The sequence below is a fragment of the Trachypithecus francoisi genome, unplaced genomic scaffold (genome assembly GCF_009764315.1).
Source record: "Trachypithecus francoisi isolate TF-2019V2 unplaced genomic scaffold, Tfra_2.0 Lachesis_group0, whole genome shotgun sequence".
NCBI lineage: Eukaryota > Metazoa > Chordata > Mammalia > Primates > Cercopithecidae > Trachypithecus > Trachypithecus francoisi.
Genome location: NW_022681453.1, coordinates 12,086,970 through 12,114,147, shown reverse-complemented (window position 1 = coordinate 12,114,147; position 27,178 = coordinate 12,086,970). Strand labels below are relative to the sequence as shown.

The 27,178-nt window shown below is 36.2% G+C and overlaps 1 protein-coding gene across 1 annotated transcript; it reads left to right on the top strand.

Moving 5' to 3' along the window:
* Positions 1 to 26,779, top strand: LOC117079925 (arylacetamide deacetylase-like 2). The gene is made up of 5 exons (XM_033204290.1): positions 1 to 245; positions 9,636 to 9,858; positions 12,733 to 12,802; positions 14,182 to 14,353; positions 25,988 to 26,779. Exons 1-5 carry the CDS (start codon positions 108 to 110, stop codon positions 26,588 to 26,590), a joined length of 1,206 nt encoding a protein of 401 aa, XP_033060181.1. The 5' UTR covers positions 1 to 107; the 3' UTR covers positions 26,591 to 26,779.
* Positions 26,780 to 27,178: the final 399 nt, after the last annotated feature.

The window sequence follows — 27,178 nt, the reverse complement described above, 5'->3', positions numbered from 1 at the left end:
ATTACCTGAGAGAGTTCCCAAGTCTACATTTGCTCTACTGGTTACTATTCAGTGTTTATGAAAAATTTTAATCTCAGTACTGTGAAGAAGCTGGAAAAAGGGATATTATGATGCTAAAAGCTCTCTGTTTGGGGCTGCTCTGTGTTATTTTTGTCTCTCATTTTTACACACCCATGCCAGACAACATTGAAGAAAGCTGGAAAATAATGGCCTTGGATGCCATCGCTAAAACTTGTACGTTTACGGTAAGGTTAACATTTTTTTCTGTTCGATATTGGGATGACTTATTGATGAAAAATGGGTGCTTATGAGCTCTTTTATTAATAGTATTTTTTTTTTTTTTTTTTTTTTTTTTGAGACGGAGTCTCGCGCTGTCACCCAGGCTGGAGTGCAGTGGCCGGATCTCAGCTCACTGCAAGCTCCGCCTCCCGGTTCACGCCATTCTCCTGCCTCAGCCTCCCGAGTAGCTGGGACTACAGGCGCCGCCACCTCGCCCGGCTAGTTTTTTTTTTTTTTGTAGTTTTTAGTAGAGACGGGGTTTCACCGTGTTAGTCAGGATGGTCTCGATCTCCTGACCTCGTGATCCGCCCGTCTCGGCCTCCCAAAGTGCTAGGATTACAGGCTTGAGCCACCGCGCCCGGCCTATTAATAGTATTAATATCACCATTTTGTAAGAACCATTGCTTGTTTGAGTGAATTAATTAAATAATATTAAGTTTATTTAATAAACATATATATTATAATAATATAAAATATAATATATTATTTAATAATAATATAATATTAATAAAGCTTCCTACGTCTGTGCGAAACAATGAGACAGAATTCTCACTTCTAAGACTTTATGTCTAAATGTGACATGTATAAAATAAATTTATTGTGACATGTATAAAATAAATGGCTTTGAGGTTTATTTGAGAACTTGACTTAAATTTGAACTTTCAGGAACAACCTAGTCCCATAATTATCTTTTAGTTGTTCAGATATACGTTATTGATATTTGTAACTCTTTGACATTAATTTAAGGCTCTTACTATTTAATGGCTTTAATTGTCCATCTTCAATTCTAAATTGCTGGTTTTCAGGGATTATCTGACTTGGCATGTGCAGAATGAATTACAAATTCATGCAAAAATAGCTCCTTTAAAAGGACGAGATAGGATTAGAAACTAATATTTTTGAGTTCTTAAATTGTATAGGCTTTGTATAATATGTACTTCCATTGATTTCCCACTATCCTGCAATCATTTTTATCTAGTTATGGGGTAGGGGAAGAGACTGAGAAGAACACCTGCAGGTAAAAAGTAACAACTCCATAATTTGAACTCTAAACTGTCTCATTTTGAAACCCATACTCTCTCTGCCAAGCCAGATAGCTTCCAGAAAGGGTAACAATAAGAGGCTCAAAGGAGAAGGCAACAGCAGAAGATGATCAGAAAAAAGCGAGCAATCCATGGTCTAAGAAGGAGAGGCTGTCTTTTGATGCTTTGTACAGCAAACAATACATTTGTTTTGTGAAACCACAGTCAGCTCCTTCTGATATCTGCTAATATTTTCCCCTGTAATCACTTCTAGAGGCTTACCTTCTCCATAACTTTTCTCCAATGCTCTTACTTCCTGAGTAAGCATATGTGGGTAAGCAAGTGTCAGTTCCACAGAGAAAATGCTATCTTCCCTTCCTTGATTATCTCATTTGTATCACAGACCATTAACTTGTTTAAACCCCACTATAACCCACTGAAGGATTTATTATTATTACTATCATACAGACAAGGAAATTGAGCTACAGAGAGTAATTTTCTTAATGTCAACCAGCTAGTAAGTAGTAGCATAAGATGCTGGTTTAAATGGATGCAAACTTGGCTTTGACATTTACTGGCTACAACTTAGAGTTTCTGCATACTTCCTTGTCATTAAAGTATAGGGGTTAGCACGGTGGCTCACGATTGTAATTTCAGTACTTTGGGAGGCCAAGGCAGGTGGATCACCTGAGGCTAGGAGTTCAAGACCAGCCTGGCCAACATGGAGAAACCCCATCTGTACTAAAAATATAAAAATTAGCCAGCTGTGGTGGCGCATGCCTGTAATCCCAGCTACTGGGGAGGCGGAGGCAGGAGGATCACTTGAATCCAGGACGCGGAGGTTGCAGTGAGCCTAGGTCATGCCACTGCACTCCAGCCTGGATGACGGAGCAAGATTCCATCTCAAAAAAAAAAAAAAAATTAAATTAAAATTAAGAAAATAAAGTATAGTGGTTAGATGTTCTCAATTGCCCTGTAAATACCTTAATTTCCTTGGAATAATTATAATAATTAAGATTGTTTACTGTGTTATCAACCATGTAATTTTTAAGATTTTTTTATGAGTAAACTGTCCAGTGACATAACACAAAAGTCCTGGAAAAGCTGGTCAGAAATACCAAAGGCAACTTTTTTCAAGGACCTCAAATATGGAATTTAAGGGTGAGGAAAGTGCACTAATCTTTTTGGCACTGAAAGCCAAAATATTTGAATTATTACTAGTGTGGTCATATGATGATATTTAAAACTTTGAATTAAATAAAATGAACAATGAAGAAAGAAAACATGACAGCATGCCTACAAAATGGGTTTTTTCCCTGAAAAAAAATTACAAATCAAAAATAATTACAACAACATAAAAAAACTACTAGTAAATTAATGGATTTTGAATAGGACAGCTCTCAGTCTAAAATACTAAATATTTGAGATTTTCTTCTTTTTATACACAAGGATTTATCTTTTTTTGTGTGTGTGTGTTTTACTTCAAGTTCTGGGATACATGTGCAGAACGTGCAGGTTTGTTACATAGGTATACACATACCATCGTGGTTTGCTGCACCTATCAACTTGTCATCTAGGTTTTAAGCATACCTTAGGTATTTGTCCTAATGCTCTCACTTCCCTTTCCCCCCACCTCCCTACAGGCCCTGGTGCATGATGTTCCCTTCCCTGTGCCCATGTGTTCTCATTGTTCAATTCCCACTTATGAGTGAGAACATGTAATGTTTGGTTTTCTGTTCCTGTGTTAGTTTGCTGAGAATGATGGCCTCCAGCTCTATCCATGTCCCTACAATGGACACGAACTCATTCCTTTTTGTGGCTGCATAGTATTTCATGGCGTATATGTGCCACATTTTCTTTATCTATTCTATCATTAATGGACATTTGGGTTGGTTCCAAGTCTTTGTTATTGTAAATAGTGCTGCAATAAACATAAGTGTGCATGTGTCTTTATAGTAGAAATATTTATAATCCTTTGGGTATATTCCCAGTAATGGGATTGCTGAGTCAAATGATATTTCTGATTAAAGATCACTGAGGAATCGCCACACTGTATTCCACAATGGTTGAACTAATTTATACTCCCACCAACAGTGTAAAAGCGTTCCTATTTCTCTGCATCCGCGCCAGCATCTGTTTTTTCCTGACTTTTTTATGATCTCTGTTCTAACTGGTGTGAGATGGTATCTCATTGTGGTTTTGGTTTGTATTTCTCTAATGACCAGTGATGATGAGCTCTTTTTTGTATGTTTGTTGGCTGCATAAATTTGTTCTTTTGAGAAGTGTTTGTTCATATCCTTTGCCCACTTTTAGATGGTTTGTTTTATTCTTGCAAATTTGTTGAAGTTCCTCATAGATTCTGGCTTTTAGACCTTGGTCAGATGGGTAGATTGCAAAAATGTTCTCCCATTCTGTAGGTTGCCTGTTCACTCTGATGATAGTTTCTTCTGTGCAGAAGCTCTTTAGTTTGATTAGATCCCATTTGTCGATTTTGGCTTTTGTTGCAGCTGCTTTTGGTGATTTAGTTATGAAGCCTTTGCCCATGCCTATGTCCTGAATGGTATTGCCTAAGTTTTCTTCTAGGGTTTTTATGGTTTTAGGTCTTACATTAAAGTATTTAATCCATCTTGAGTTAATTTTTGTATAAGGTGTAAGGAAGGGATCCAGTATAAGCTTTCTACATATGGCTAGCCAGTTTTGCCAGCACCATTTTTAAAATAGAGAGTCCTTTCCCCATTGCTTGTTTTTGTCAGGTTTGTCCAAGATCAGATGGTTAGATGTGTGGTGTTATTTCTGAGGGCTCTGTTTTGTTCCATTAGTCTATATGTCTGTTTTGGTACCAGTATCATGCTGTTTTGGTTACTGTAGGCTTGTAGTATACTTTGAAGTCAGGTAGTATGATGCCTCCAGTTTTTTTCTTTTTGCTTAGAGTTGTCTTGGCTATACAGGTTTTTTTTGGTTCCACATGAAATTTAAATTAGTTTTTTCTAATTCTGCAAATAAAGTCGATGGTAGCTTAATGGAATAGCATTGAATCTATAAGTTACTTCGGGCAGTATGGCCATTTCCATGATATTGATTCTTCCTATCTACGAGCATGGAAATTTTTCCCATTTGTTTGTGTCCTCTCTTATTTCCTTGAGCAGAGGTTTGTAGTTCTCCTTGAAGAGGTTGTTCACATTTCGTGTAAGTTGTATTCCTAGGTATTTTATTCTCTTTGTAGCAATTGTGAATGGAAGTTGACTCATGATTTGGCTCTCTGCTTGTCTGTTACTGGTGTATAGGAATGCTTGTGATTTTTACACATTGATTTGTATCCTGAGGCTTTGCTGAAGTTGTTTATCAGCTTAAGGAGTTTTTGGGCTGAGACGATGAGATTTTCTAAATATACAACCATGTCATCTGCAAACAGACAATTTGACTTCCTCTCTTACTATTTGCATATGCTTTATTTCTTTATTGCCCTCGCCAGAGCTTCCAATATTGTGTTGAATAGGAGTGGTGAGAAAGCATATCCTTGTCTTTTGCCAGTTTTCAAAGAGAATGGTTCCAGCTTTTGCCCATTCAGTGTGATATTGGCTATGGGTTTGTCATAAATAGCTCTTATTGTTTTGAGTTATGTTCCATCAATACCTAGTTTATTGAAAGTTTTTAGCATGAAAGGATGTTAAATTTTATAGAAGGTCTTTTCTACATCTATTGAGTTTTTTGTCATTGGTTCTGTTTATGTGATGCATTATGTTTATTGATTTGCATAGGTTGAACCACCCTTGCATCTTAGGGATGAAGCCTACTTGATCGTGGTGGATAAGCTTTTTGGTGTGCTGCTGGATTTGGTTTGCCCATATTTTATGGTGTATTTTCGCATTTATGTTCATCAGGGATATTGGCCTGAAATTTTTTTGTGTGTGTCTCTGCCAGTTTTTTGTATCAGGATGAAGACAGCCTCATAAAATTAGTTAGGGAGGAGTTGTGTTTTTCTATTGCTTGGAATAATTTCAGAAGGTATGATACCAGCTCTTCTTTGTACCTCTGGTAGAATTTGGCTGTGAATATGTCTGGTCCTGGGCTTTTTTTTGTTGGTAGGCTATTAATTACTGCCTCAATTTCAGAACTTGTTATTGATCTATTCAGGGATTTGACGTCATCCTGGTTTACTCTTGGGAGGGTGTATGTGTCCAGGAATTTATCCTTTTCTTCTAGATTTTCTAGTTTATTTGCATAGAGGTGTTTATAGTATTCTCTGATGCTTGTTTGTATTTCTGTGGGATCAGTGGTGATATCCCCTTTATCATTTTTTATTGTGTCAATTTGATTCTTCTCCCTTTTCTTCTTTATTAGTCTAGCCAGTGGTCTATCTAGTTTGTTAATCTTTTCAAAAATTGGATTTGTTTGCTCTTCCTTCTCAAGTTCTTTTTTTTTTTTTTTTTTTTTTTTGTGAGACGGAGTCTCGCTCTGTCACCCAGGCTGGAGTGCTGTGGCCGGATCTCAGCTCACTGCAAGCTCCGCCTCCCGGGTTCACGCCATTCTCCTGCCTCAGCCTCCCGGGTAGCTGGGACCACAGGCGCCGCCACCTGGCCCGGCTAGTAGTTTTTTTTTGTAGTTTTTAGTAGAGACGGGGTTTCACCATGTTAGCCAGGATGGTCTTGATCTCCTGACCTCGTGGATCCACCCGTCTCGGCCACCCAAACTGCTGGGATTACAGGCTTGAGCCACCGCGCCCGGCCCTCAAGTTCTTTTAATTGCGATGTTCGCGTGTCGATTTCAGACCAATAGCTTTCTGATGTGGCCATTTAGTGGTATAAATTTCCCTCTTAACACTGCTTTAGTTGCGTCCCAGAGGTTCTGGTACATTGTCTCTTCATTCTCACTGGTTTCAAAGAACTTTATTATTTCTGCCTTAATTTAGTTATTTACCCAGTAGTCATTCAGGAGCAGGTTGTTCAACTTCCATGTAGTTCTGCGATTTTGAGTGAGTTTCTTAATCCTGAGTTCTAATTTGATTGTGCTGTGGTCCAAGAGACTGCTTTTTATGATTTTCATCCTTTTGCATTTGCTGAGGAGTGTTTTACTTCCAATTATGTGGCCGATGTTAGAAAAAGTGCTATGTGCTGCTGAGAAGAATGTATGTTCTGTTGATTTGGGGTAGAGAGTTCTGTAGATGACTATTAGGTCCACTTGGTCCAGAACTGAGTGCAAGTCCTGAGTATCCTTGTTAATTTGCTGTCTAGTTGATCTGTCTAATATTGACAGTGGGATGTTAAGGTCTCCCACTAGTATTGTGTGGGAGTCTAAGTCTCTTTGAAGGTCTCTAATAACTTGTTTTATGAAACCTGGTGCTCCTATATTGGATGCATATATATTTAGGATAGTTAGCTCTTCTTGTTGCCTTGGTACCTTTACCATTATGTAATGTCCTTCTTCGTCTTCTTTGATCTTTGTTGGTACAAAGTCTGTTTTATCAGAGACTAGGTTTGCAACACTTGCTTTTTTTTCTCTCTCTTTCCATTTGCTTGGTAAATCTCCCTTCTTCCCTTTATTTTGAGCCTATGTGTGTCTTTCAATGTGAGATGGGTCTCCTGAATACAGCACACTAATGAGTCTTGACTCCTTATCCAATTTGCTAGCCTGTGTCTTTTAATAGGGGCATTAACTCATTTACATTTAAGGTAAACATTGTTATGTGTGAATTTGATCCTGACATCCTGATGCTAGCTGGTTATTTTGCACATTAGTCAATGCAGTTTCTTCAGAGTATCATTGGTCTTTATATTTTGGTGTGCTTTTTCAGTGGCTGGTACCAGTTTTTCTTTTCCATATTTATTTTCTTTCTGTATTTCTTTCCTTTCCATATTTCCTCCATATTTCCTTTTGCAAGGTAGGCCTGGTGGCAACAAAATCCCTCAGCATTTGCATGTCTGGAAAAGATTTTGTTTCTTCTATGCTTATGAAGCTTCATTTGGCTGGATATGAAATTCCGGGTTGAAAATTCTTTTCTTTAAGAATGTTGAATATTTGTCCCCACTCTCTTCTGGCTTGTAGAGTTTCTGCGGACAGATCCACTGTTAGTCTGATGGGCCTTCCTTTGTAGATAACCTGACCTTTCACTCTGGCTGCTCTTAACATTTTTCCTCTGTTTTAATCTTGGAGAATCTGATGATTATGTGTCATGGAGTTGTTCTTCTCAAGGAGTATCTTAATGGTGTTCTCTGTATTTCCTGAAATTGAATATTGGCCTATCTTGCTATACTGGGGAAGTTCTCCTGGATAATATCCTGAGGTGTGTTTTCCAACTTGATTCCATTCTCCTTGTCACTTTCAGGTGCACTTATCTAATGTAGGTTTGGTCTTTTCACATTGTTCCAGATTTCTTGGAGGCTTTGTTTGTTCCTTTTCATTCTTTTTTTTCCCCTAATCTTGTCTCCACACTTTATATCATTAAGTTGATCTTCAGTCTCTGATCTCCTTTCTTCCACTCAATTGATTCAGCTATTGATACTTGTATATGCCTCACGAAGTTCTTTGCTGTGTTTTTCAGCTCCGTCTGATCATTTATGTTCTTCTTTAAACTGGTTATTCTAGTTAGCAGTTCCCATAACCTTTTATCAAGGTTCTTAGTTCCTTGCATTGGGGTAGAACATGCTCCTTTAGCTCAGAGGAGCTTGTTATTACCCACCTTCCGAATCCTACTTCTGTCAATTCGTCAATCTCATTCTCCATCCACATTTGTGCCCTCGCTGAAAAGGAGTTGTGATCATTTGGAAAAGAGTCATTCTGGTCTTTGGAATTTTCAGCGTTTCTGGGCTGGTTTTTTCCTCATTTTCATGGATTTATCTACCTTTGATCTTTGAGGCTGATGACCTCTGGATGGGGTCCTTTTTGTTGATGTTGATGTTGTTGCTTTTTGTTTGTCAGTTTTTCTTCTAACAGTTAGGCTCCTCTTCTGCAGGTCTGTTGCAGTTTGCTGGAGGTCCACTCCAGACTCTGTTTGCCTGGGTATCAACAGTGGAGGCTGCAGAACGGCAAAGATTGCTGCTTGCTCCTTCCTCTGGAAGCTTCATCCCAGAGGAGCACCATCCTGATGCCAGCCAGAGCTCTCCTATATGAGGTGTCTGTTGACCCTTGCTGGGAGATGTCTCCCTGTCAGGAGGCAAGGGGTCAAAGACACATTTGAGGAGACAATCTGTCCCTTAGCAGAGCTCAAGCACTGTGCTGGGAGACTCCTCCTTCTCAGGATCAGCTGCTCTCTTCAGAGTCAGCTGGCAGGAAAGTTTAAGTCTGCTGAAGCTGCGCCCACAGCATCCCCTTCCCCCAGCTTCTCTGTCTCAGGAAGATGGGAGTTTTATCTGTAAGCCTCTGACCAGGGTTGCTGCCTTTCTTTCAGATATGCCCTGCCAAGTGAGGAGGAACCTAGAGAGGCAGTCTGGCCACAGACACTTTGCTACGTGGTGCTGAATTCCACCCAGTCCAAACCTCCCAGTCTCCTTAGCACTGTCAGGGGAAAACCACCTACTCAAGCTTCAGTAATGGTAGACCCTTCTCCCCCCACCAAGTTAGATCATCCCAGGTTGACTTCAGACTACTGTGCTGGCAGTGAGGATTTCAAGCCAGTGGATCTTAGCTTGCTGGGCTCCACAGAAGTGGAACCCTCTGATCAAATCCTCTTGGCTCTCTGGCTTCAGCCCCCTTTCCAGGGGAGTGAACGGTTCTGTCTCACTGGAGCTCCAAGCACCACTGAGGTACAAAAGAAACTCCTGCAGCTAGCTCCATGTCTGCCCAAACTGCCCCCCAGTTTTGTGCTTGAAACCCAGGACCTTGGTGTTGTAGGCACACGAGAGAATCTCTTGATCTGCAGATTGCAAAAACCATGGAAAAGCGTAGTATCTCAGCTGGGTAGCACAGTCCTTCAATGGCTTCCCTTGGCTAGAGGAAGGAGGTCCCCTGGCTCCTTGCGCTTCCTAGGTGAAGCAGTGCCCCACCCTGCTTCTGCTTGCCCTCTGTGGGCTACACCCACTGCCTAACCAATCCCAATGAGATGAACTGGGTGCCTCAGTTGGAAATGCAGAAATCACCTGCCTTTTGCATTGCTCTCACTGGGAGCTACAGACCGCGGCTATTCCTATTAGGCCAGCTTGCCAGATATTTGAGATTTTCAAGGGCAAGAAGATTATGCAATAAGATCTTTACAGTATTATTTGGAAATGATATTTATAAATAGTCTATTTCTTTTTGTTTACTTTTCTTATTTTTTCTTCCTTTTAAACTTTCTTTTCATATACATTTGGTGTTATTTACATATCTAAATATTTAATTTTGTTTGTTTTGTTCTCACAGGCTATGTGTTTTGAAAATATGGGTATTATGAGATATGAAGAGTTTATATCCATGATATTCAGGCTGGATTATACCCAACCAGTTTCAGATGAATACATCACAGTGACTGATACAACATTTGTTGATATTCCAGTACGATTGTACTTGCCAAGAAGAAAGTCAGAAACCCGAAGGAGAGCTGTAATATATTTTCATGGTGGTGGTTTTTGTTTTGGAAGTTCCAGTAAGTTCACTGTGTAAGGAAAAAGTGTAGCTAGCTCTACGTTTTTGATATAAGAACTCTTTTATATAAATATACACACTTATACAGGTATATCTATCTATCTATATATACTTGTCTGGATATGGATAAGTATAGATATAAATGTTAGATATCTAATAAAGAGACATAGACATATGTTTGGCAAATAATATCATGGGGATTTTAGATTCAGTTTTTGTTTTGTTTTTTATTATCCTTAGCTTTTATATTGAATGAATATATAACAAATGAAAATAGGATATAAAGTCAATTACTAAAACATTTTTTCTTGGGATCTAAATTGAAGCAGAAACATTGAGTGGATGCAGATATTTTAATTAACAAGTCAAAAGCATTTGCTATTGGTTGCTACAAGATCAAGTTTGCAGTTATTGATAACATAATATAAATAGTAGTAAGACTTAGAATGCAGTCATTAGTATTGACTCTAAAAAGAAAACACAAAATAGTACTATGTGATAGTAAACTCTTCCCATAAAGTCTAGGTTCCCTACTTGTCTTTTTAGGTATTTTTCGTACAGTGATTATCCAATAAATGTTTTTCTGAAGAAAAAAAGTACACACAGAGTGAATGAGAGGGACATCTGATGATCTCTACAGGGAATATTATCCAGAATGTTCTAACTCTTTTCTTTTACGAATTTTTTTTACCTTCTTTATGTTTTCAACAAATTAAATTTCATCTATAATTTAATTTATATCATGCATTAAAATGGTCAGAATAACCTGCTTTCTCGATAAGATAAATATCAAGTTTGCCTCATTTCTCTCCAAAGAAATGTATTCATTCCACCGAAGTTTTTTGAGGTCTATGAAATATCCAACTGTTCATATACATATTACCTAGGACTTGAGTAAGCATAAAAGAAATGGCCACTGATGGGAAAATATCACTTTGAAAAATACTAAGAAGTATTCCTGATTATTAGGTTTATATCTCTTTTTACTGACATAGGCAATGACTGTGATCAATAATTTCTAAAACTGTGAGAATTCAGGATATGACATTCCAACATTCTGCTTAGCTAAATTCTAGATGTCTTTTTTCAATATTTTGGTTTTATATTTACACATTATTTGTTTTCAGATCTCCCAAACATATGTGAATAAACTGGAAAATACTTAGATACTTTCTATTTTTTCACCAAGAAAAAAGACACTATAACTATTTTCTAGTAATTGCTAATTTTAATTTTCTTTCTTTTCCCCTAGGCTTCCTCTTTTTTTTTCTCTAAAACATATCAAAGTTGCTTTGAAAACTAAGAAATACAGGAAAATGTTGGTTATGTAATGAAACTGGAAATAAGACCCCAAGTTCTCTGGATGAAACGGACTCCCTGTGGCTGATAAAGATACCCAAATTATGATACTAAGAACTCAGTGACCATAATGAGTGAGAAAAGGCTGGTCACACATCCCTTTGTTCCCAGAGAAGGCAGATCCAAACATTCTGTTTGTGCCCCTGAGCTAAGATGTTTCCAAGCTGAAACACCTTGACTGGAAAACTCCTCCCACCAGTTGCTTGAAAGGGGTATCTAACAAACTTTCAGTTTGGGGCTTGGAAACCACCCAATCAGGAATCAGCTCTTTTGAACTATTTGAATAAGTTTGAATCCTTTATTTACATATATAGATCTGATTCTGATTGAGGGGTACCAGCTGATTCTCCATATTTAAGCCACAGACCCTCTTTTTGGTCTCTGGAGCATACTTTTGTTTTACATGGAAGGCTATGTCTCCCTAATCTGCAGATTTTCAAAAAAAAAAAAAATAGAAAATATGATCTCTTGTTAACACGGTGAAGTTCAGAGAGTTCTTAGGTCTTGTACATTTTGGTCTTTATCTATGCATGGCTTTTTCTTGAAAATTAACTTAATCTTTAATAAAATGTTATTTTTGTCTATTTAAAAGACTAGGTGACTTACTTTCCTGTTTTCCAGGTTATATATATACCCAGTGGTTAGTTTCTACTTTGCAGTTTTGTTAATGTGCAATATAAGGTCCAGAAAAGTCTAGAATTTGATCACAACTCTAGAATTCTCTGGATTTCTAGGATCTTGTGGTAAATAAAGCAGCAGATGTTGTCACAGAATTTGCCAAGGTGATTGGCCAGGGCCCTGGTAAATAGGATATGTGGGGACCTGGGGAAAGGGGTGTGTGTGTGTGTGTGGTGTGTGTGTGTGTTACATGTCTGGGAAAGTCAATGGCTTGTACGTCAAGCATGTCAAAACTCATATGTATATCAGGTCTTCACACTGACCTGCCAGAGGCTCTCTCGTATCTGGTTATTATTCCTTAGACTCTGTCTTAATTCCAATGTTATTGGACTATTTTATTATGTGGCATCTTCAAAGAAGACAGAGGTTTTGAAGAACCATGTTTAGAGATTTAAAACATACTATTACTTTCTTTTTCCTCTGACTTCTGAACTAATTAAAAACTTACACACAGAGTTCACATAAATGCAAGTCAAAACATTACGATTAGTTCAGATGAAGTAAAATGCACCAGGATACAAAGGGTCCTGGGAAGGGTCATTGTGTACAGACAGCAGATGTCAAGACGAAATTACAATAGGCTGAACCTATTCTAGTTTATCCTCCCCAAAATAATCGGTAAAGCCATCCTTTTCTCCCTGGAGAGAGTAGCTGAAAAGACTAGGAAGGGGAGAGTGTGCCATGTGGATTCAGGTCCATCTGCTTAGAAATAGGGGGTGGAAATAAAAGCTCCTATGTGATATTCACAAACCACAGTTATTTTCACATTCATATCTGTAACTGTTTCTACTGCTTTCTAATTACAGGAAATACTTTGATGTTTATTTCTTCATTTCAGAACAGAGGGCTTTTGACTTCCTGAATAGATGGACTGCAAACACACTTGATGCTGTCGTTGTAGGCGTGGAGTAAGAGAATGTTTTGTTTTGTGTGTGTGTGTGTGTGTGTGTGTGTGTGTGGCTACTATGATTTTTGCCTTTACCATGTAGAGGTTTGATTCCCACATCAAGTCAGCTGTGCTTCAAATATAATTTTTTAAATTAATATATTTTACTTGTCACCTTTTGCATCATAGACACTCCTCAAAGAGTTTCAGTGTCCCATTATTTTTCTGTGATTGTGAGAATATCTGAATTATACCCCAGGGTAAGCAGTTTTGGAAACACTTGCTCTAGACATGTAAGACTCAGGTCCTATAAGGTTCTAGTAGTGTCCCAAGTAACATAGCTGGACAGAAGGAAGTATATTAACTATTACACGTTTGGGATATTGGATTGTATTTGAGCAGGCAAGAAAACTTGAATTTCATAGCTTTTGAAGTAATCTAAATACTATTTTATATCTGTTTTGATATAATAATATAAGTTTGTGCTTGGCTTATACATTCTATCAAATCCCTACAATTTGTGTTATTCTTTGTCTAAAAAGTATAAATCCACTGTATTTTAAATAAAGATACCAACATCTTTTTGGTACACATCTATGTCTAAGCTACAAATTACTTAGAGTTTTCTAGATAGCTTATAATAAAATTCTAAGAACGCTATTACCAACATTTCATATTGGCTATAGAAATATACACGTTTTAGCATTCTGAAGCTCAAAAAGGAAAAGCTCTATGAATAGGTTGCTAGAAGTATTTTCCTGTTTTACCAGTCCACATATACTGGGGAAAAAACTCTATTTGTGCCCATGAAAAGAATTGTGTGATGATTTGCCATACAAATGAATTTACCAGAAATAAGCAAGCTCTCTGGCATATTTAAATTTTATTTATATTTCAAAATTTTTATCTAGTAATAACTACTGGATATTATCCATGATGGAGTATATGCACCGTCAGCTTGTAAAACTTTTACCTAAATGACCTTGATAAATAGGACACTGCCTACAATATGCTCTCAGATCTGCAATCCATTGTGCTTTTTAAATAAGGGTTTTAAAAAAGTGTTTGGATTATGAGTTATATTGAGAATATGACGGAAGCCATAGACCATCTCCATTCTAAAACACACTTGGACTAAAAATTTTGCTTACAATTCTTAGGAAGTTCATAAAATTCCCCTGACTCCTCACAAATAATGCCATCCATGGACATTAGGTACAAGATTGAAGACCTTATACTTTATTAAAATAATTTTCATTTTAATCAAGAGTTAGTAGAAAACTTAGGCTTGATTTTTAGAACACTGAACAAGAAAGGCTGGCATTAAATTGCATGTATTTGGTATTTGAGAATTAAATGGACAGATACAACCGTAAATGCTTTATTATTCTTTCTTTAAAGTTATAGGCTAGCTCCTCAACACCACTTTCCTGCTCAGTTTGAAGATGGCCTTGCTGCAGTCAAATTTTTTCTTCTGGAAAAAATTCTTACAAAATATGGAGTGGATCCCACCCGAATCTGCATTTCAGGAGACAGTTCTGGGGGCAATTTAGCAACAGCGGTCACTCAACAGGTACATTATATTTGTTTTTATGATACAAGGTAGAAGTTGAGGCTCATTTTTTTTTTCTATAGATAATTCAGTTCTTCCAGCACCATTTGTTGAAAAGACCATTCTTTCCCATTGAATTACAGTGGCACTTGAGTAAACATTTATTTAACTTTAGTGTAACTATTTCTGGATTCTTTTGTTCCATTGATATACATGTCTATCCTACTGCCAATACTACACTGACTTTAACTTTGTTCTTCTTTAAAAAAAAATGTTTCTAGTATTCCATATCTTTCTCATTAAAATATTAGATTATCTTACTAATTTTTAAAAAGAAAGACTAACTGATTTTTTATTAGGATTGCATTGAGTCTATAACTTTGGGGAGGATTGACATCTCAATAATATTGAGTTTTCCAATTAATGTACATGGCATGTCTCATACTTTTATTAGATCCCCTTCAGTTTCTCAGCAACATTTTGCTATTTTCAGTGTGGAAATCATGGAAATCTTTTCTCAAGTTTTACCGAGTTTTTTTTAACATTTTATTAAAAATAGTGTTTTCTGAATGTTTATTTGGAACATATTGGAATTAGGAATTTGGAACTTATTTCTATGATATGTAGAAATACAATCAATTTTGATATTGGCCTTTTCCCATCATATCCTCAATAAACTCACTTATAACTCTAGTGTTCTTTGTTTCGTTTTTGTTTTTGCTTTTGTTTTAGTTTCCTAGGATTTTCTGTATAATTATATTTTCAATGACTAGAGACAGTTTTAGTTCTTGCTTCTCAGTACTTACTCCTTTTAATTTTTCTTTTATTAGTGCACTGTCTGGGGCCTCTAGTAAAATATTTAATATAACTGTCTTGCTTTGTATTTTTGGATGAAATTTTTCAGTATTTCGTCAATAAATATAGTATTACCTGAAGTTACTAGTTAGCTTTTGTCAGATTGAGGAAGTTATTTCTACTCCTAGTTTGCTGATAGTTTTTGCATAAATGGGTGTTGAATGAGTCAAATGATTTTAATGCAACTATTGAGATGATTGTGTAATTTTTCTTATTATTCTTTTAGTGTGGTAAATTATGCCAATTGACTTTTAAATGTTAAATTATGCTTACATTCTAGGCATGAGCCTTATTTGGTCATGATGAATTAAAATTTTTATACATTGCTGCTTTCTGTTTGCTCTAGTTCATTAAATGTTTTGTATTTTTGAGATTAATCTTCATTTTTTAACACTTTTTGTCAGGTTTTTTTTTTTTTTTTTTTTCTGAGATGGAGTTTCACTCTGTCACCCAGGTTGGAGCGCAGTGGCTCGATCTCGGCTCACTGCAACCTCTGCCTCCTGTCTTTGTTAGGTTTTGAGAGAAAAATTACACTAGCCTCATTAAATAATTTGGGAAGAATTCCAACTCTCTTATTTTCTGTTTTTTTTTTTTTCTCTTTTGTAAGGTTGTATTGAGGTACAATTGAAAATGAAAAATCATATGTATTTAAGATGCACAACATGATGTTTTGATATGTGTATGCATTTTGAAACAATTAACACAAGCTAAGTAACATACTCGTTACCTAACATAGTTACCATTTATTTTTTCTGTATAGTGAGCATGTATAAGATCTGTCTTAGCAAATTTTGAGTACACAGTATCATTAACTATAGTCACCACACTTAATATTAGATCTCCAGAACTTATTCATCCTGCATAACTGAAACTTTACTATGTAATCTTTCACCAACATCTCCCCGATTTCCCCATCTCCATCCCCTTGCATCTATATCCCCAGTTCCTCATAACCACCACCTACTATCCACTTCTAGGGGTTTAACTTTCTCAGGTTCTACATATAAGCAAGATTATGCAGTATTTGTCTGTCTTTACCTGACTTGTTTCATTCAGTGTGAGGACCTCCAGGTTCATCAATGTTGTCACCAATGATAGGATTTTCTTCTTTCTGAAGGCTTAATAATATCCCATTGTGTGTGTTTGTGTGTGTGTATGTGTAGATACAAACACACACTAAATTTTATTTATCCATTTATCTGACTGACAGTTTGATTCCATGTCTTGACTACTGTGAATACTGCTGCAATAAATATGCGAGTACAGATATCTCTTCTTGTTACTGACTTGTTTCCTTTGGATATATACCTAGAAGTGGTGTTGCTGAATCATCTGGTACTGTTTTCCATGACGGATACACTAATGGACATTTCCAACAACAATGTACAAGGGGTCCCTTTTCTCTATACCCCTACCAATGCTTATTATTATTTCCCTTTTTTGATAGTAGCCATTCTAACAGGCATTAACTGATACGTCATTAGGGTTTTAATTTGCATTTCCTGGATAATTGGTGATGTTGAACACTTTTTTGTATACCTGTTGACCACTTGTACATTCTCTCTTGGGAAATGTCTACTCAGTTCTATTTGCAATTTTTAAATTGGATTATTTGTTTTCTTGCCATTTAGTTGAGTTCTTTATACATTTTGAGTATTAACCCTTTATTGAACCCATAGTTTGAAATGTTTTCTCCTATTTTGGAGTGTCTCTTCACTCTGTTGATTGGTTCTGTTTTAGTGCAGAAGCTTTTTAGTTTGAGGCAATCCCATGTATCTATTTTTGCTTTTATTGCCTGTACTTTTGGAGTCATACCTCCCAAATTATTGCTTAGACCAATATTAAGACATTTTTCTCTAAGCTGTCTTTCAGTAGCTATACAGTTTTATATTAAGTGTTAAACCTTTGATTCATCATTTTGAGAAGATATTTGTATATGAAATGAAATGAATGTTCACTTTCATTCTTCTGCATGTGGATATATAGAATTCTCAACATTTTTTATTGAAAAGACTGTCTTTTCCTCTTGTGTGTTCTTGGCACCTTTGTCAAAGATCAATTGACCATTGCTATAACTTGGTCTTTCCCAGTCAAAGCTCATGTTGAAATTTGATCCCCAATGTGGTAGTGTTGAAAGACTGAGCCCAGTGAGAGGTGTTTGGGGCAGGAGGGTGGATCCTTCATGAATAGATTAATACCCTTCAGAGGGAAGGAATGAATGAATTCTTGCTCTCCAGGAAATTAATTAATTTGTGAGACAGCAGATTATTAAAAAGAATTTGGCTTCCTTGGTTTCTCTCTCTTGCTTCCTTTCTTGCCATGTGATTTCTTTGGACATGCAGATTCCTGATTCTCTTTCAGCCAAGGATTAAAGCAGCCAGAGGCCATTATCAGATGCACATACCCAATCTGGAAACTTTAAACCACTAGAATTGTGAGACAGTTTTTTTTTTAATAAATTACCCAGTCTCAGGCATTCTGTTGCAGCAGCACTAAGTGAACTAAGACAACAATTTATTTCTTAGCTCTTTATTCTGTTCCATTGGTCTATATGTTTGTTTTTATGCCAGTACCATACTGTTTTGATTATTGTAGCTTTGCAGTTTATTTTGAAATCAGGGATTGTCATGCCTCCAGGTTTGTTCTTTTTACTCAAGATTATATTGACTATTCAGTCTTTTGTGGTTCTATATGAATTTTCTATTTCTGTAAAAAATACCATTGAAATTTTGATTGGAATTGCATTGAATCTGTACATTGCTTTGTGTAGTATAGACATTTTAACAATATTAATTATTTGGATCCAGAAACATGGCTAATCTTTTCATTTACTTGTGTCTTATTCAATTTCTTTGTTTAATATTTTATAGCTTACTGTGTATAGATCTTTCTACCTCCTTGGTTAAATTTATTCCTAGTGTTTTATTTACGTACTTATTTTTGATGCTGTTGAAATGGGATTTTTAAAAATTTCTTTTTAAGATAGTTTTTTGTTAGTATATAGAAATGCAAGTAATTTTTGAATGTTGATTTCGTATCCTGTGACTTTACTGAATTTATTTACTTGTACTAACAGGTTTTTGGTAGAGTCTTAAGGTTTTCTGTATCTGATATCATGTAATCTGCAAACACACTTTTTTTTTTTTTTTTTGAGACAGAGTCTCGCTCTGTTGCCCAGGCTGGAGTGCAGTGGCATGATCTCCACTCACTGCAAGCTCTGCCTTCTGGGTTCATGCCATTCTCCTGCCTCAGCCTCCCGAGTAACTGGGACTACAGGCATCCGCCATCACGCCTGGCTAATTTTTGTATTTTTAGTAGAGACGGCATTTCACAGTGTTAGCCAGGATGGTCTCAATCTCCTGACCTCGTGATCTGCCCGCCTCAGCCTCCCAAAGTGCTGGAATTACAGGCGTGAGCCACGGCACCTGGCCCAGACATTTTTACTTTTTTCTCGTTTGGATGCTTTTTATTTCTGCTTTTGTTTGTTTGTTTGTTTGTTTTCTTAATAGTTCTGACTAGGTCTTCTAGTATTTTGTTAAATAGATATGGTGAGAACAGGTATCTTTGTCTTGTTCCTGATCTCAGAGGAAAAGCTTTCAGCTTTTCACCACTCAGTATGATGTTAGCTGTGAGCTTGTCTATATGGCCTTTATTATGTTGAGGTACTTTCCTCTATACATAATTAGTTGAGAGTTTGTATTATGAAAAAATATTGCATTTTGTCAAGTCATTTTATGTATCCGTTGAGATGTTCATGTAATTTTTATTCTTCATTATCTTACCTTTCTATTTAAAAAATGATGAAACTAGTTTTCTTCAAACTTCTTTTTGAGAAACACTGCTCTGTACTTTTTAAAACAGGACTTTAGTTATAAAAACTTGAACCAAAACGTTACTCTAGGTGCCTCTCTATTTATTTTCTAAAATTTCTTCTTAAGTATTATAAGATTCAGGATTAAAGCACAAGAAGAAGTTTATATACATACATATTTTACATACATATACACTTGAAATATATGTTATACATACATATATAAGTAAGTATATATGCACATACATGCATATACATATGTCTATATGTATATATTAATCTATGACATCATACGCACATAAAATCCTATTGTGAAACCAAAATGGCAGTGATAACAAAGCCTCACCTTTGGTTCTATGCCTGGGCCTCCTTTCAACCCAATCTGTTCCACTTTAGTTGCCCTTCATGTTTAGAGCTCTAAGTAAATTTTTTTAGGAGAAAAATAAAAGAGGACTTCATTGCCAAGAAGAAAGTTTGCAAACCATTAGACATGTTGATTCCTGAGGACTCTTCCAGCATGAACTTGTTTGCTATTTACTTGAAATAATATCATTTATTTGAAAGATCTTGCTGGAGTAAAATGAGGAGCGTGATGGAGGGTAAAAATTGGAGAATGTCCTGCTTAGAGATTATTATACTAATTACTATGTAAAATTGTATAGCAGTCTGGTCTAAAATTTCATCTGAAACCAGTTTGGGGAATGTAGAGATTCTGAAAGCTGTCCAACAATTACCCAATAGTGGTTAAGCAACATCTTACCACACCTCTAATTTCTTCTTGCACGTTTGTAGCATTTGCTTGGCTTTGCAAGTGTAGCAAGCATAACTGAAACAACAATTGGGCTTGGTGTATTGGCTCATCCCTGTAGTCTCAGCACTTTGGGAAGCCCAGTGGGGAGGATTACTTGAGGCCAGGAGTTCAAGACTAGTCTAGGCAAAAAAATAAAAATAGCCAGGGGTAGTGGTACATTCCTGTAGTCCCAGCCTATAGGATTGCTTGGGCCCAGGAGTTCGAGGTTTGCAGTGAACTAGGATCACACCACTGCACTCCAACATGGGTGACAGAGCAAGACCCTGCCTCTAAAAAACAAAAAAAGAAAAGAAAGAAAGAAAAAAGAAATAACAATTGGATGTAGCCATACAGATTCATGAAAATGTGATATCCTACCTTGCAACTTTTCAGCAGGACAATACTTAGTAACACAGGCACCAAACAGAGATGTGATTCTCAGTAAAATCTGTAGGACAGCACAAAAGTGAATAAAAATCAGTCTATTTCTTAAATTATTCTATTTCTATTTCTTAAACATACATAATATCTATTCTATTGGTCTTTCCCAGTCAAAGCTCATGTTGAAATTTGATCCCCAATGTGGCAGTGTTGAAAGACTGAGCCTAGTGAGAGGCGTTTGGGGCAGGAGGGTGGATCCTTCTTGAATAGATTATACCCTTCAGAGGGAAGGAATAAGTGAATTCTAATAGAATATGAGTTTTATGTCTAATGAGTGTGTTGTAATAGAATGTCATTCTATTTCTTAAATTAATTATATAAGAACATAGTGTCTATTTAGGTGTTCTGATTTATCTGTTCAGAGGGAACATAGTGCAGCATGCAGATGAACAGACTGCAGAAGAACTCAGTGTTCTTCATGAGCATTTAAAAAGGTGGTTTTCTTTATCCTTTCCTATTTACTTTTATGATTATGCTTTAAATTATTTGTTCTTCATGGACTGCTAAACTTTCTACATGAATTAAATTTTCATTGAAAAACTTTATTCCCTGTACTGTTTTTATTTTGGATCATAAGCATCAACTTTTACTTTGAAATTATTATAGAGCTTATTTTTTTCCAATGTCTTATGATCCTGTGATCGATAATATGTTATAGATTATGGTTTTTAAAATTCGGTATCAATAATCACCACTGAGAGATATATTTTTAAAAATGACTCATTTATTTCAATTCACATTGTAAAAGGGATTTTCTCATGGATTAGGACACATATATTATCCTGTCATTTTTCAATTGTATTCTTTATTGAGAAGAAATGAATATCTTATACCTGTTATTGCTAGATTTTCTGGCAACATCACATGATGTGTCCTAAAGTCACTAATGTGGCTCGCTGGTCACAATGATCTGGATGATCACTATAGCTTAGAAAACTTTTGTGGACATGGTGCCTTAATCTTTAATTAAAGGAAAAAGTATTTCTAAACTTTAATCCAATTTCTTAATTTCTAAACTTTAATCCAATCACTTAAATCCAATTTCATGGTCATATTTTATTTTAAAATAATGTGTGCATTGCTCTTATTTAGGATCAGAGATATTCTTTTTACTTTCATAAAATAATGGGAATTGATTTGATATTTTGAAGTAATTAGTAAGTCCTACTCTCTTAGATATTCTAAAAAATAAGTATTTCAATGTCGGTAACTTAAAGAGGAAGCTATGATATATGATAGCTCTACTTAGTTAGGTTTTATAGCTTTGGTCTTTCTAAATATACTTTTGCTTCTAATTTGTATCTTCTATCATAAGGTGGTAATAAAGCCTTATCTTATTTTAATAATATTTCTATGGCATCCAATGTTTCTATGGCTATATATGATATTACATATGTGACACTTCCTTAAAAATATAAAAAATTCTTTAAAAACAGTTTAATAGCAAATATTAATCAGAAATTATAATTAATGGTGATGATTTTTAGAAAAATATGATTGACATGCAGCATTCTTGGACATGGGATGATGTCCCATACATAGATATTATGTATGTTAGTTTCTATTATTTTGTTCGTTTACCTCTGTGTAATCCCATCATCTCAGTGTTATACAGGTCACCTGAAATCCATCAGAAGCAGAAACATCTGTCTTCTGTTACTTGCACCTGGAAGTGCTATCACCGTGAGTCCTGCACTTCTGAGTGATAGAATCTGTTTTACTGTCATACTTTTAGGACACAAAGTGGGAAATGGGATTTTAGGGGAAGAATAAATATCAGGAAAGGACAGGATTAACCTGCAAGGAGGAGAGCAGGTTGATTATCTTGGACTCTGTCTAGCCCATGTGGGAGTTTTGCAGTTTCCAGCATGGTTGGAACATGTGTGTGTGGATGAGGCCAAAAAATCCTCCCATATTAGAATTTCTTCATAGTGGTTCATAGTTTATCAAGATACTCATTGGCTGGTTGTGTATTGGTGGAATCAGGTTTGGGGTTGTTAGGGGTAGTTGATAGAAAGGAAAATTAGTGGGGATAGCAGTCACAGTTGCTATGAAGTTGAATGCTCTAGGTTGAAAATGACAGATATGTTAAGTTTGATGAGCAATACTTATCAATAGCAATGTAGGAACTCCTCAAATAACAAGTTATTATTTTGTGTAAACTCATCCTTACATGGATGATAGGCTATGGATAAGTTGGCGTGGGCATGCAGGAATTTGAATAACACACACTCACACCAGGGAGCTAGATGGTAGGATATCTTGTGAACCAGTAACTGGATTGAGAAGCGTAGTAGATGATGAGGGGCAAAGTGCAAGGGCTGCAATATGTTCCCCTGGCAGGGGAACCTGTCATTCTCTAGGAAAGTGCCATGTCCTTTGAATGGTCACAGGGCACTTGGGAAATGGGGGGAAATGGGAGAGGATTCAGTAATGCCTCAGACTGTCCGGAGTTGACTTTAGGTCAAGCACAGGTGTCCATGGCAGATTACTGCTTCGAAAGGGCTTTGAAGCAGTTTAGTCATAGAATGAAACAGGACATGAAGTCATGGATCATCCCTTCTCTGACTTTGTTACCAACTTCCTTTCCACCACCACTCCCAATTCATGCTGTCCAGGAGGGTTGTTTGTGAATGAAAACACTGATGTAGGAGTGAAAATGGTGCTGGTCAACATGTTTACTCCAAGCATTTTAGCATGGCATAGAAGATTTTCATGAACTGGGTCCCAAATTTTGTTCTCAAAAGTATAGACTTAGGAGACCAGTCTTCATGGTATAAATAAATTACTTTCTTGATGACAATTATACCAGTGGCATGGCCTATAACTTGAAAAACACAACCTATAACTTCAACCAATTAGAGATTCAAACTTGGTGACTTAATAAAGGAGGGGCAGAGCAAATAATTTATATGAGACAATTTTACTGTAAATACCATAAGTTTAGGATTAATCGTGTTTAATTATAAAAGAAAGTTCAAATACATAGTATCCATTGAGTTTTCATGAAAATAATGTTCATTGTTGAACAAGATTAAGAATAAGGATGGACTTTACTTAAACTCTTCCACAATCTTTAAGTTACTTAGCTGTCCAAAGGTCTTTATTATATTGGAAATATTATAAAACTGTAAATAGAAATTTGAAATACAGTTACCAGTGTCTAAACTCTAAGGACATTGCCATGAGCTAGATATGTTCTCTCAACTGTTTTGATCTTTTACTTTTTCATTCTTGTTCTTTACAAAGTAATAACATCCTGCAAGGAATATCACATGTTTTTTTGCACTCAAGTACAGATTAGTTACCCAGAAAATCAGAAATATATATCCATTCCTTCATGTCCATTTTATAGAATGCTCCATTCTAGGCTTGTTTTGGTTTAGTATTAATGTTTATGCACACTTTTGAACTTTGCTTAGCTCATTGTCTTCGAGACCATATAGGTCTAGGAGCAAAGAACTAAGCTATAGATAGGTCAATCATTCAATGTTACTTTTGGGACCTACTTGTCTCATACCTGTTACTGTTTCTCGGATCTTATTATTCCTGGCTCCAGATATAGTGTCCTGTTAAAAGAATTATAAATCAGATATTATGATTTATAATATTATGGTTTCCATGTTATTAAAATATTCATTTTTTAATTATTTTCCCGTGTGATATTAATGACTTTATTATCTTAGGTCCAGTAAGGGGTACAATGACAACTTAGGTATCGTGTCAGTGTTTGTGAAATTCAAAACCAAGTAGAAAGATTAATCATGTACATTTTTGTATAATAAGGGAAAAGTGACGATTGGTCTTAAAGAGGTAATAGAGATTTGGGAATTTAAAAAAGAAGAGTTTCCTTTGATCAGGTATTCACATGCATAATCACACATATATGCTTGTGAGTATATATAAAATGTGTAGAAAATACCTGAAACACACCAGATAAATAACATAGTTGTTAAGACTATGGCAAAATTGCTAACCTCAGAGAATCTGACTCAGGTGCTTTTCCAATATCTTGAAGAGAACTGACTTTAGCATGGGTTTTGAAGAATATTAGAGAGGAAAAATGCCTTGAATGGCAAAGTAACAAATGACATAATGGGGAACATAGAAATGGGAAATACTGATACATTTGTTGAAGTGATTTATTCCATATGGCATTCCAGAAAGGAAAGGTAGGGTCAGGCAAGGGTATCGATGGACACTTTTTGACCTGTCCCTGTTTATGTGTTCTCTGTTTGTTTGGTTTTTTTCCTAGATTAGTGAGATCAAGAGTAGGATAACTGAGGGTGGGCTATTGATAGCAATCTTTGATTAGTAAGTTATCTACCTAAGGGCACTGCAGAGAGATTTGGGATCTAGGAAAGTTTCTGTACGTTAACTTTGTTTTGGCTCATTTTCTTTTTTTTTTTTTTTTTTTTTTTTGAGGCGGAGTCTCGCTCTGTCGCCCAGACTGGAGTGCAGTGGCGCAACTCGGCTCACTGCAAGCTCCGCCTCCCGGGTTCAGGCCATTCTCCTGCCTCAGCCTCCCGAGTAGCTGGGACTACAGGCGCCCGCCACCTCGCCCGGCTAGTTTTTTGTATTTTTAGTAGAGACGGGGTTTCACCATGTTAGCCAGGATGGTCTCGATCTCCTGACCTCGTGATCCGCCCGTCTCGGCCTCCCAAAGTGCTGGGATTACAGGCTTGAGCCACCGCGCCCGGCCGGCTCATTTTCATTCTACACTCATTAAACCTCTAGCATCTTGGAAGTACGTTGTGGAGATGGTAGGATACCATTTCCTTTTCTGAGGTACCTCTTGGACTTCAATTTAGTTTTTCCTTTCTGTTCAGCCAACCACTGTGGTGAATGGTTGATTTAGAGGTACATCCTGTGGTCCTGAGCTTTTCACTTGGAGCAGCAGCAGGTATTTTCATTTGTCCAGATGCCAGCCTCTAGCCAAGGTAATAGCTCCTGGGAGATTAATTCAATGTTTTCTCTTGCAGTCTGCAGGGTCATAGGTGAGGCCTCAAATGCCTTTCTCTTTGGAAAAGAAAAGGCACTCCTTATCAAGTACTTCACATTTTTTCCTTGCATATCAAACTTATGCACATCAAGTTTTTAAAAAAATTTTCTCCCTTTGTTTCTCCAACATTGCATCATTCTCATAAAATACCTGTTGATTGGCTTTTTTTTTCTTCACCTTGGTCCATGTGCTTTTGCACTGGGATAACGTTTCTTAAAAATTATGGTATGATGTTGGTAATCTCGACCTTGTTGCCAAAGAACATATTCTAAAAATTTTTCAGATTTTTTTTTGATTCTATAATGAAATAATATGATTTAATAGCTATATTTATTTCTTCAACTCACTCTGGTTACTTTATTTAAGAAGGATTTTTACAAACTTATATGTACTGTCAATTTCCCCTAGAAATATCTTTAGAATTGGATCATTTTCATTTGTGATTTTTGACCAAAAAATCCTGCATATCTCTCTTGCCTTGTATATTCTCTGTCTCTTTCCCTCTCTTCTCTTATTCTTTCTCCTTTTTTCCTCACACACAAAATCAATATTTTTTAAAATTCCAATTTTACATTGGTTTGAATTTTTTTTCATGCCATGGAAATATATTTTAAATATTGTAAAAATAATTATAATATATCACATCAATTTATGTAGATTTGTTTATCTCATGATTGCTAGATAATTAAGATTAAATTTTATTCTCCTGGTATTTTGGAAAATTTTGTATTATAGAATATTACCATATATTTTCAGGTGCAGAATGATGCTGAAATAAAACATAAAATCAAGATGCAAGTCTTACTTTACCCTGGCCTACAGATAACAGATTCTTATTTGCCATCTCACCGAGAAAATGAGCATGGTATAGTTTTGACCAGGGATGTAGCCATAAAACTCGTGAGCTTATATTTCACCAAGGATGAAGCACTTCCCCGGGCAATGAGAAGAAACCAACACATGCCTCTGGAGTCAAGACATCTGTTTAAGTTTGTTAACTGGAGTATACTTCTTCCTGAGAAGTATAGAAAAGACTATGTATATACTGAACCAATTCCTGGAGGACTTAGTTATTCATTGCCAGGACTTACAGACAGCAGAGCATTACCCTTGTTGGCCAATGATTCTCAGTTACAGAATTTGCCACTAACCTATATTCTTACTTGTCAACATGATGTCTTAAGAGACGATGGACTTATGTATGTTACAAGACTTCGAAATGTTGGAGTCCAAGTTGTTCATGACCATATTGAGGATGGAATTCATGGAGCTTTATCATACATGACTTCACCATTTTATTTACGTCTAGGTCTTAGGATAAGAGATATGTATGTAAGTTGGCTGGATAAGAATTTATAAATATATGATGATGATGTATATGTATAGCCCTTACATGGTGGATTGTAATTTGTGATATTTTGTAGTTTGGGGGCAAAGAACAATGTCATTTGAGTTGTCTAAATCTATATTTCAATCATTTATAGCAGTTAATGTGTGTCCTTGAACAGTTATTAAATTTTCTGACTTGCAGACCCTGAATATGTAAAATGTATGTAATCTGGCCTATTTTCTCCTTACTTATAATTTATTATAATTATGTTGGTCCTAATAAGAACCAGTGCTTATTAAAGTTGAGAAATAAGAGTGGTTATTGGCAAATTAGGAAAGATAGTTTCCAGATAGGCACAGAAATTGTTGTAGTGAGTGGGAAGAGAAAAAAGCACGGAACAAACTTGCTGCTAAAAATGTATGGAAACCACTGGACTAAATAAATTCTAAGGACTCTATTAGTTTCTTGTGACTATTGTAACAAATTACTACAAATTCAGTTGCTTAAAGCAACAGATATTTATTCTCTTACAGTTCTGGGATCCTAAACTATGAAATTAGGTCCAAACCAAGTCATAGACAAGAGACATGCCTTTCTTGGAGACTCTCTAGAAGGTG

Bases quoted from the DNA above. Each gene is read 5' to 3' on its own strand.
- LOC117079925 (XM_033204290.1), top strand. From the start codon at position 108: ATGATGCTAAAAGCTCTCTGTTTGGGGCTGCTCTGTGTTATTTTTGTC. The intron at 9,859-12,732 runs GTAAGTTCACTG...TCTTCATTTCAG, and splicing joins TTTTTGTTTTGGAAGTTCCA to AACAGAGGGCTTTTGACTTC. The intron at 12,803-14,181 runs GTAAGAGAATGT...CTTTCTTTAAAG, and splicing joins GCTGTCGTTGTAGGCGTGGA to TTATAGGCTAGCTCCTCAAC.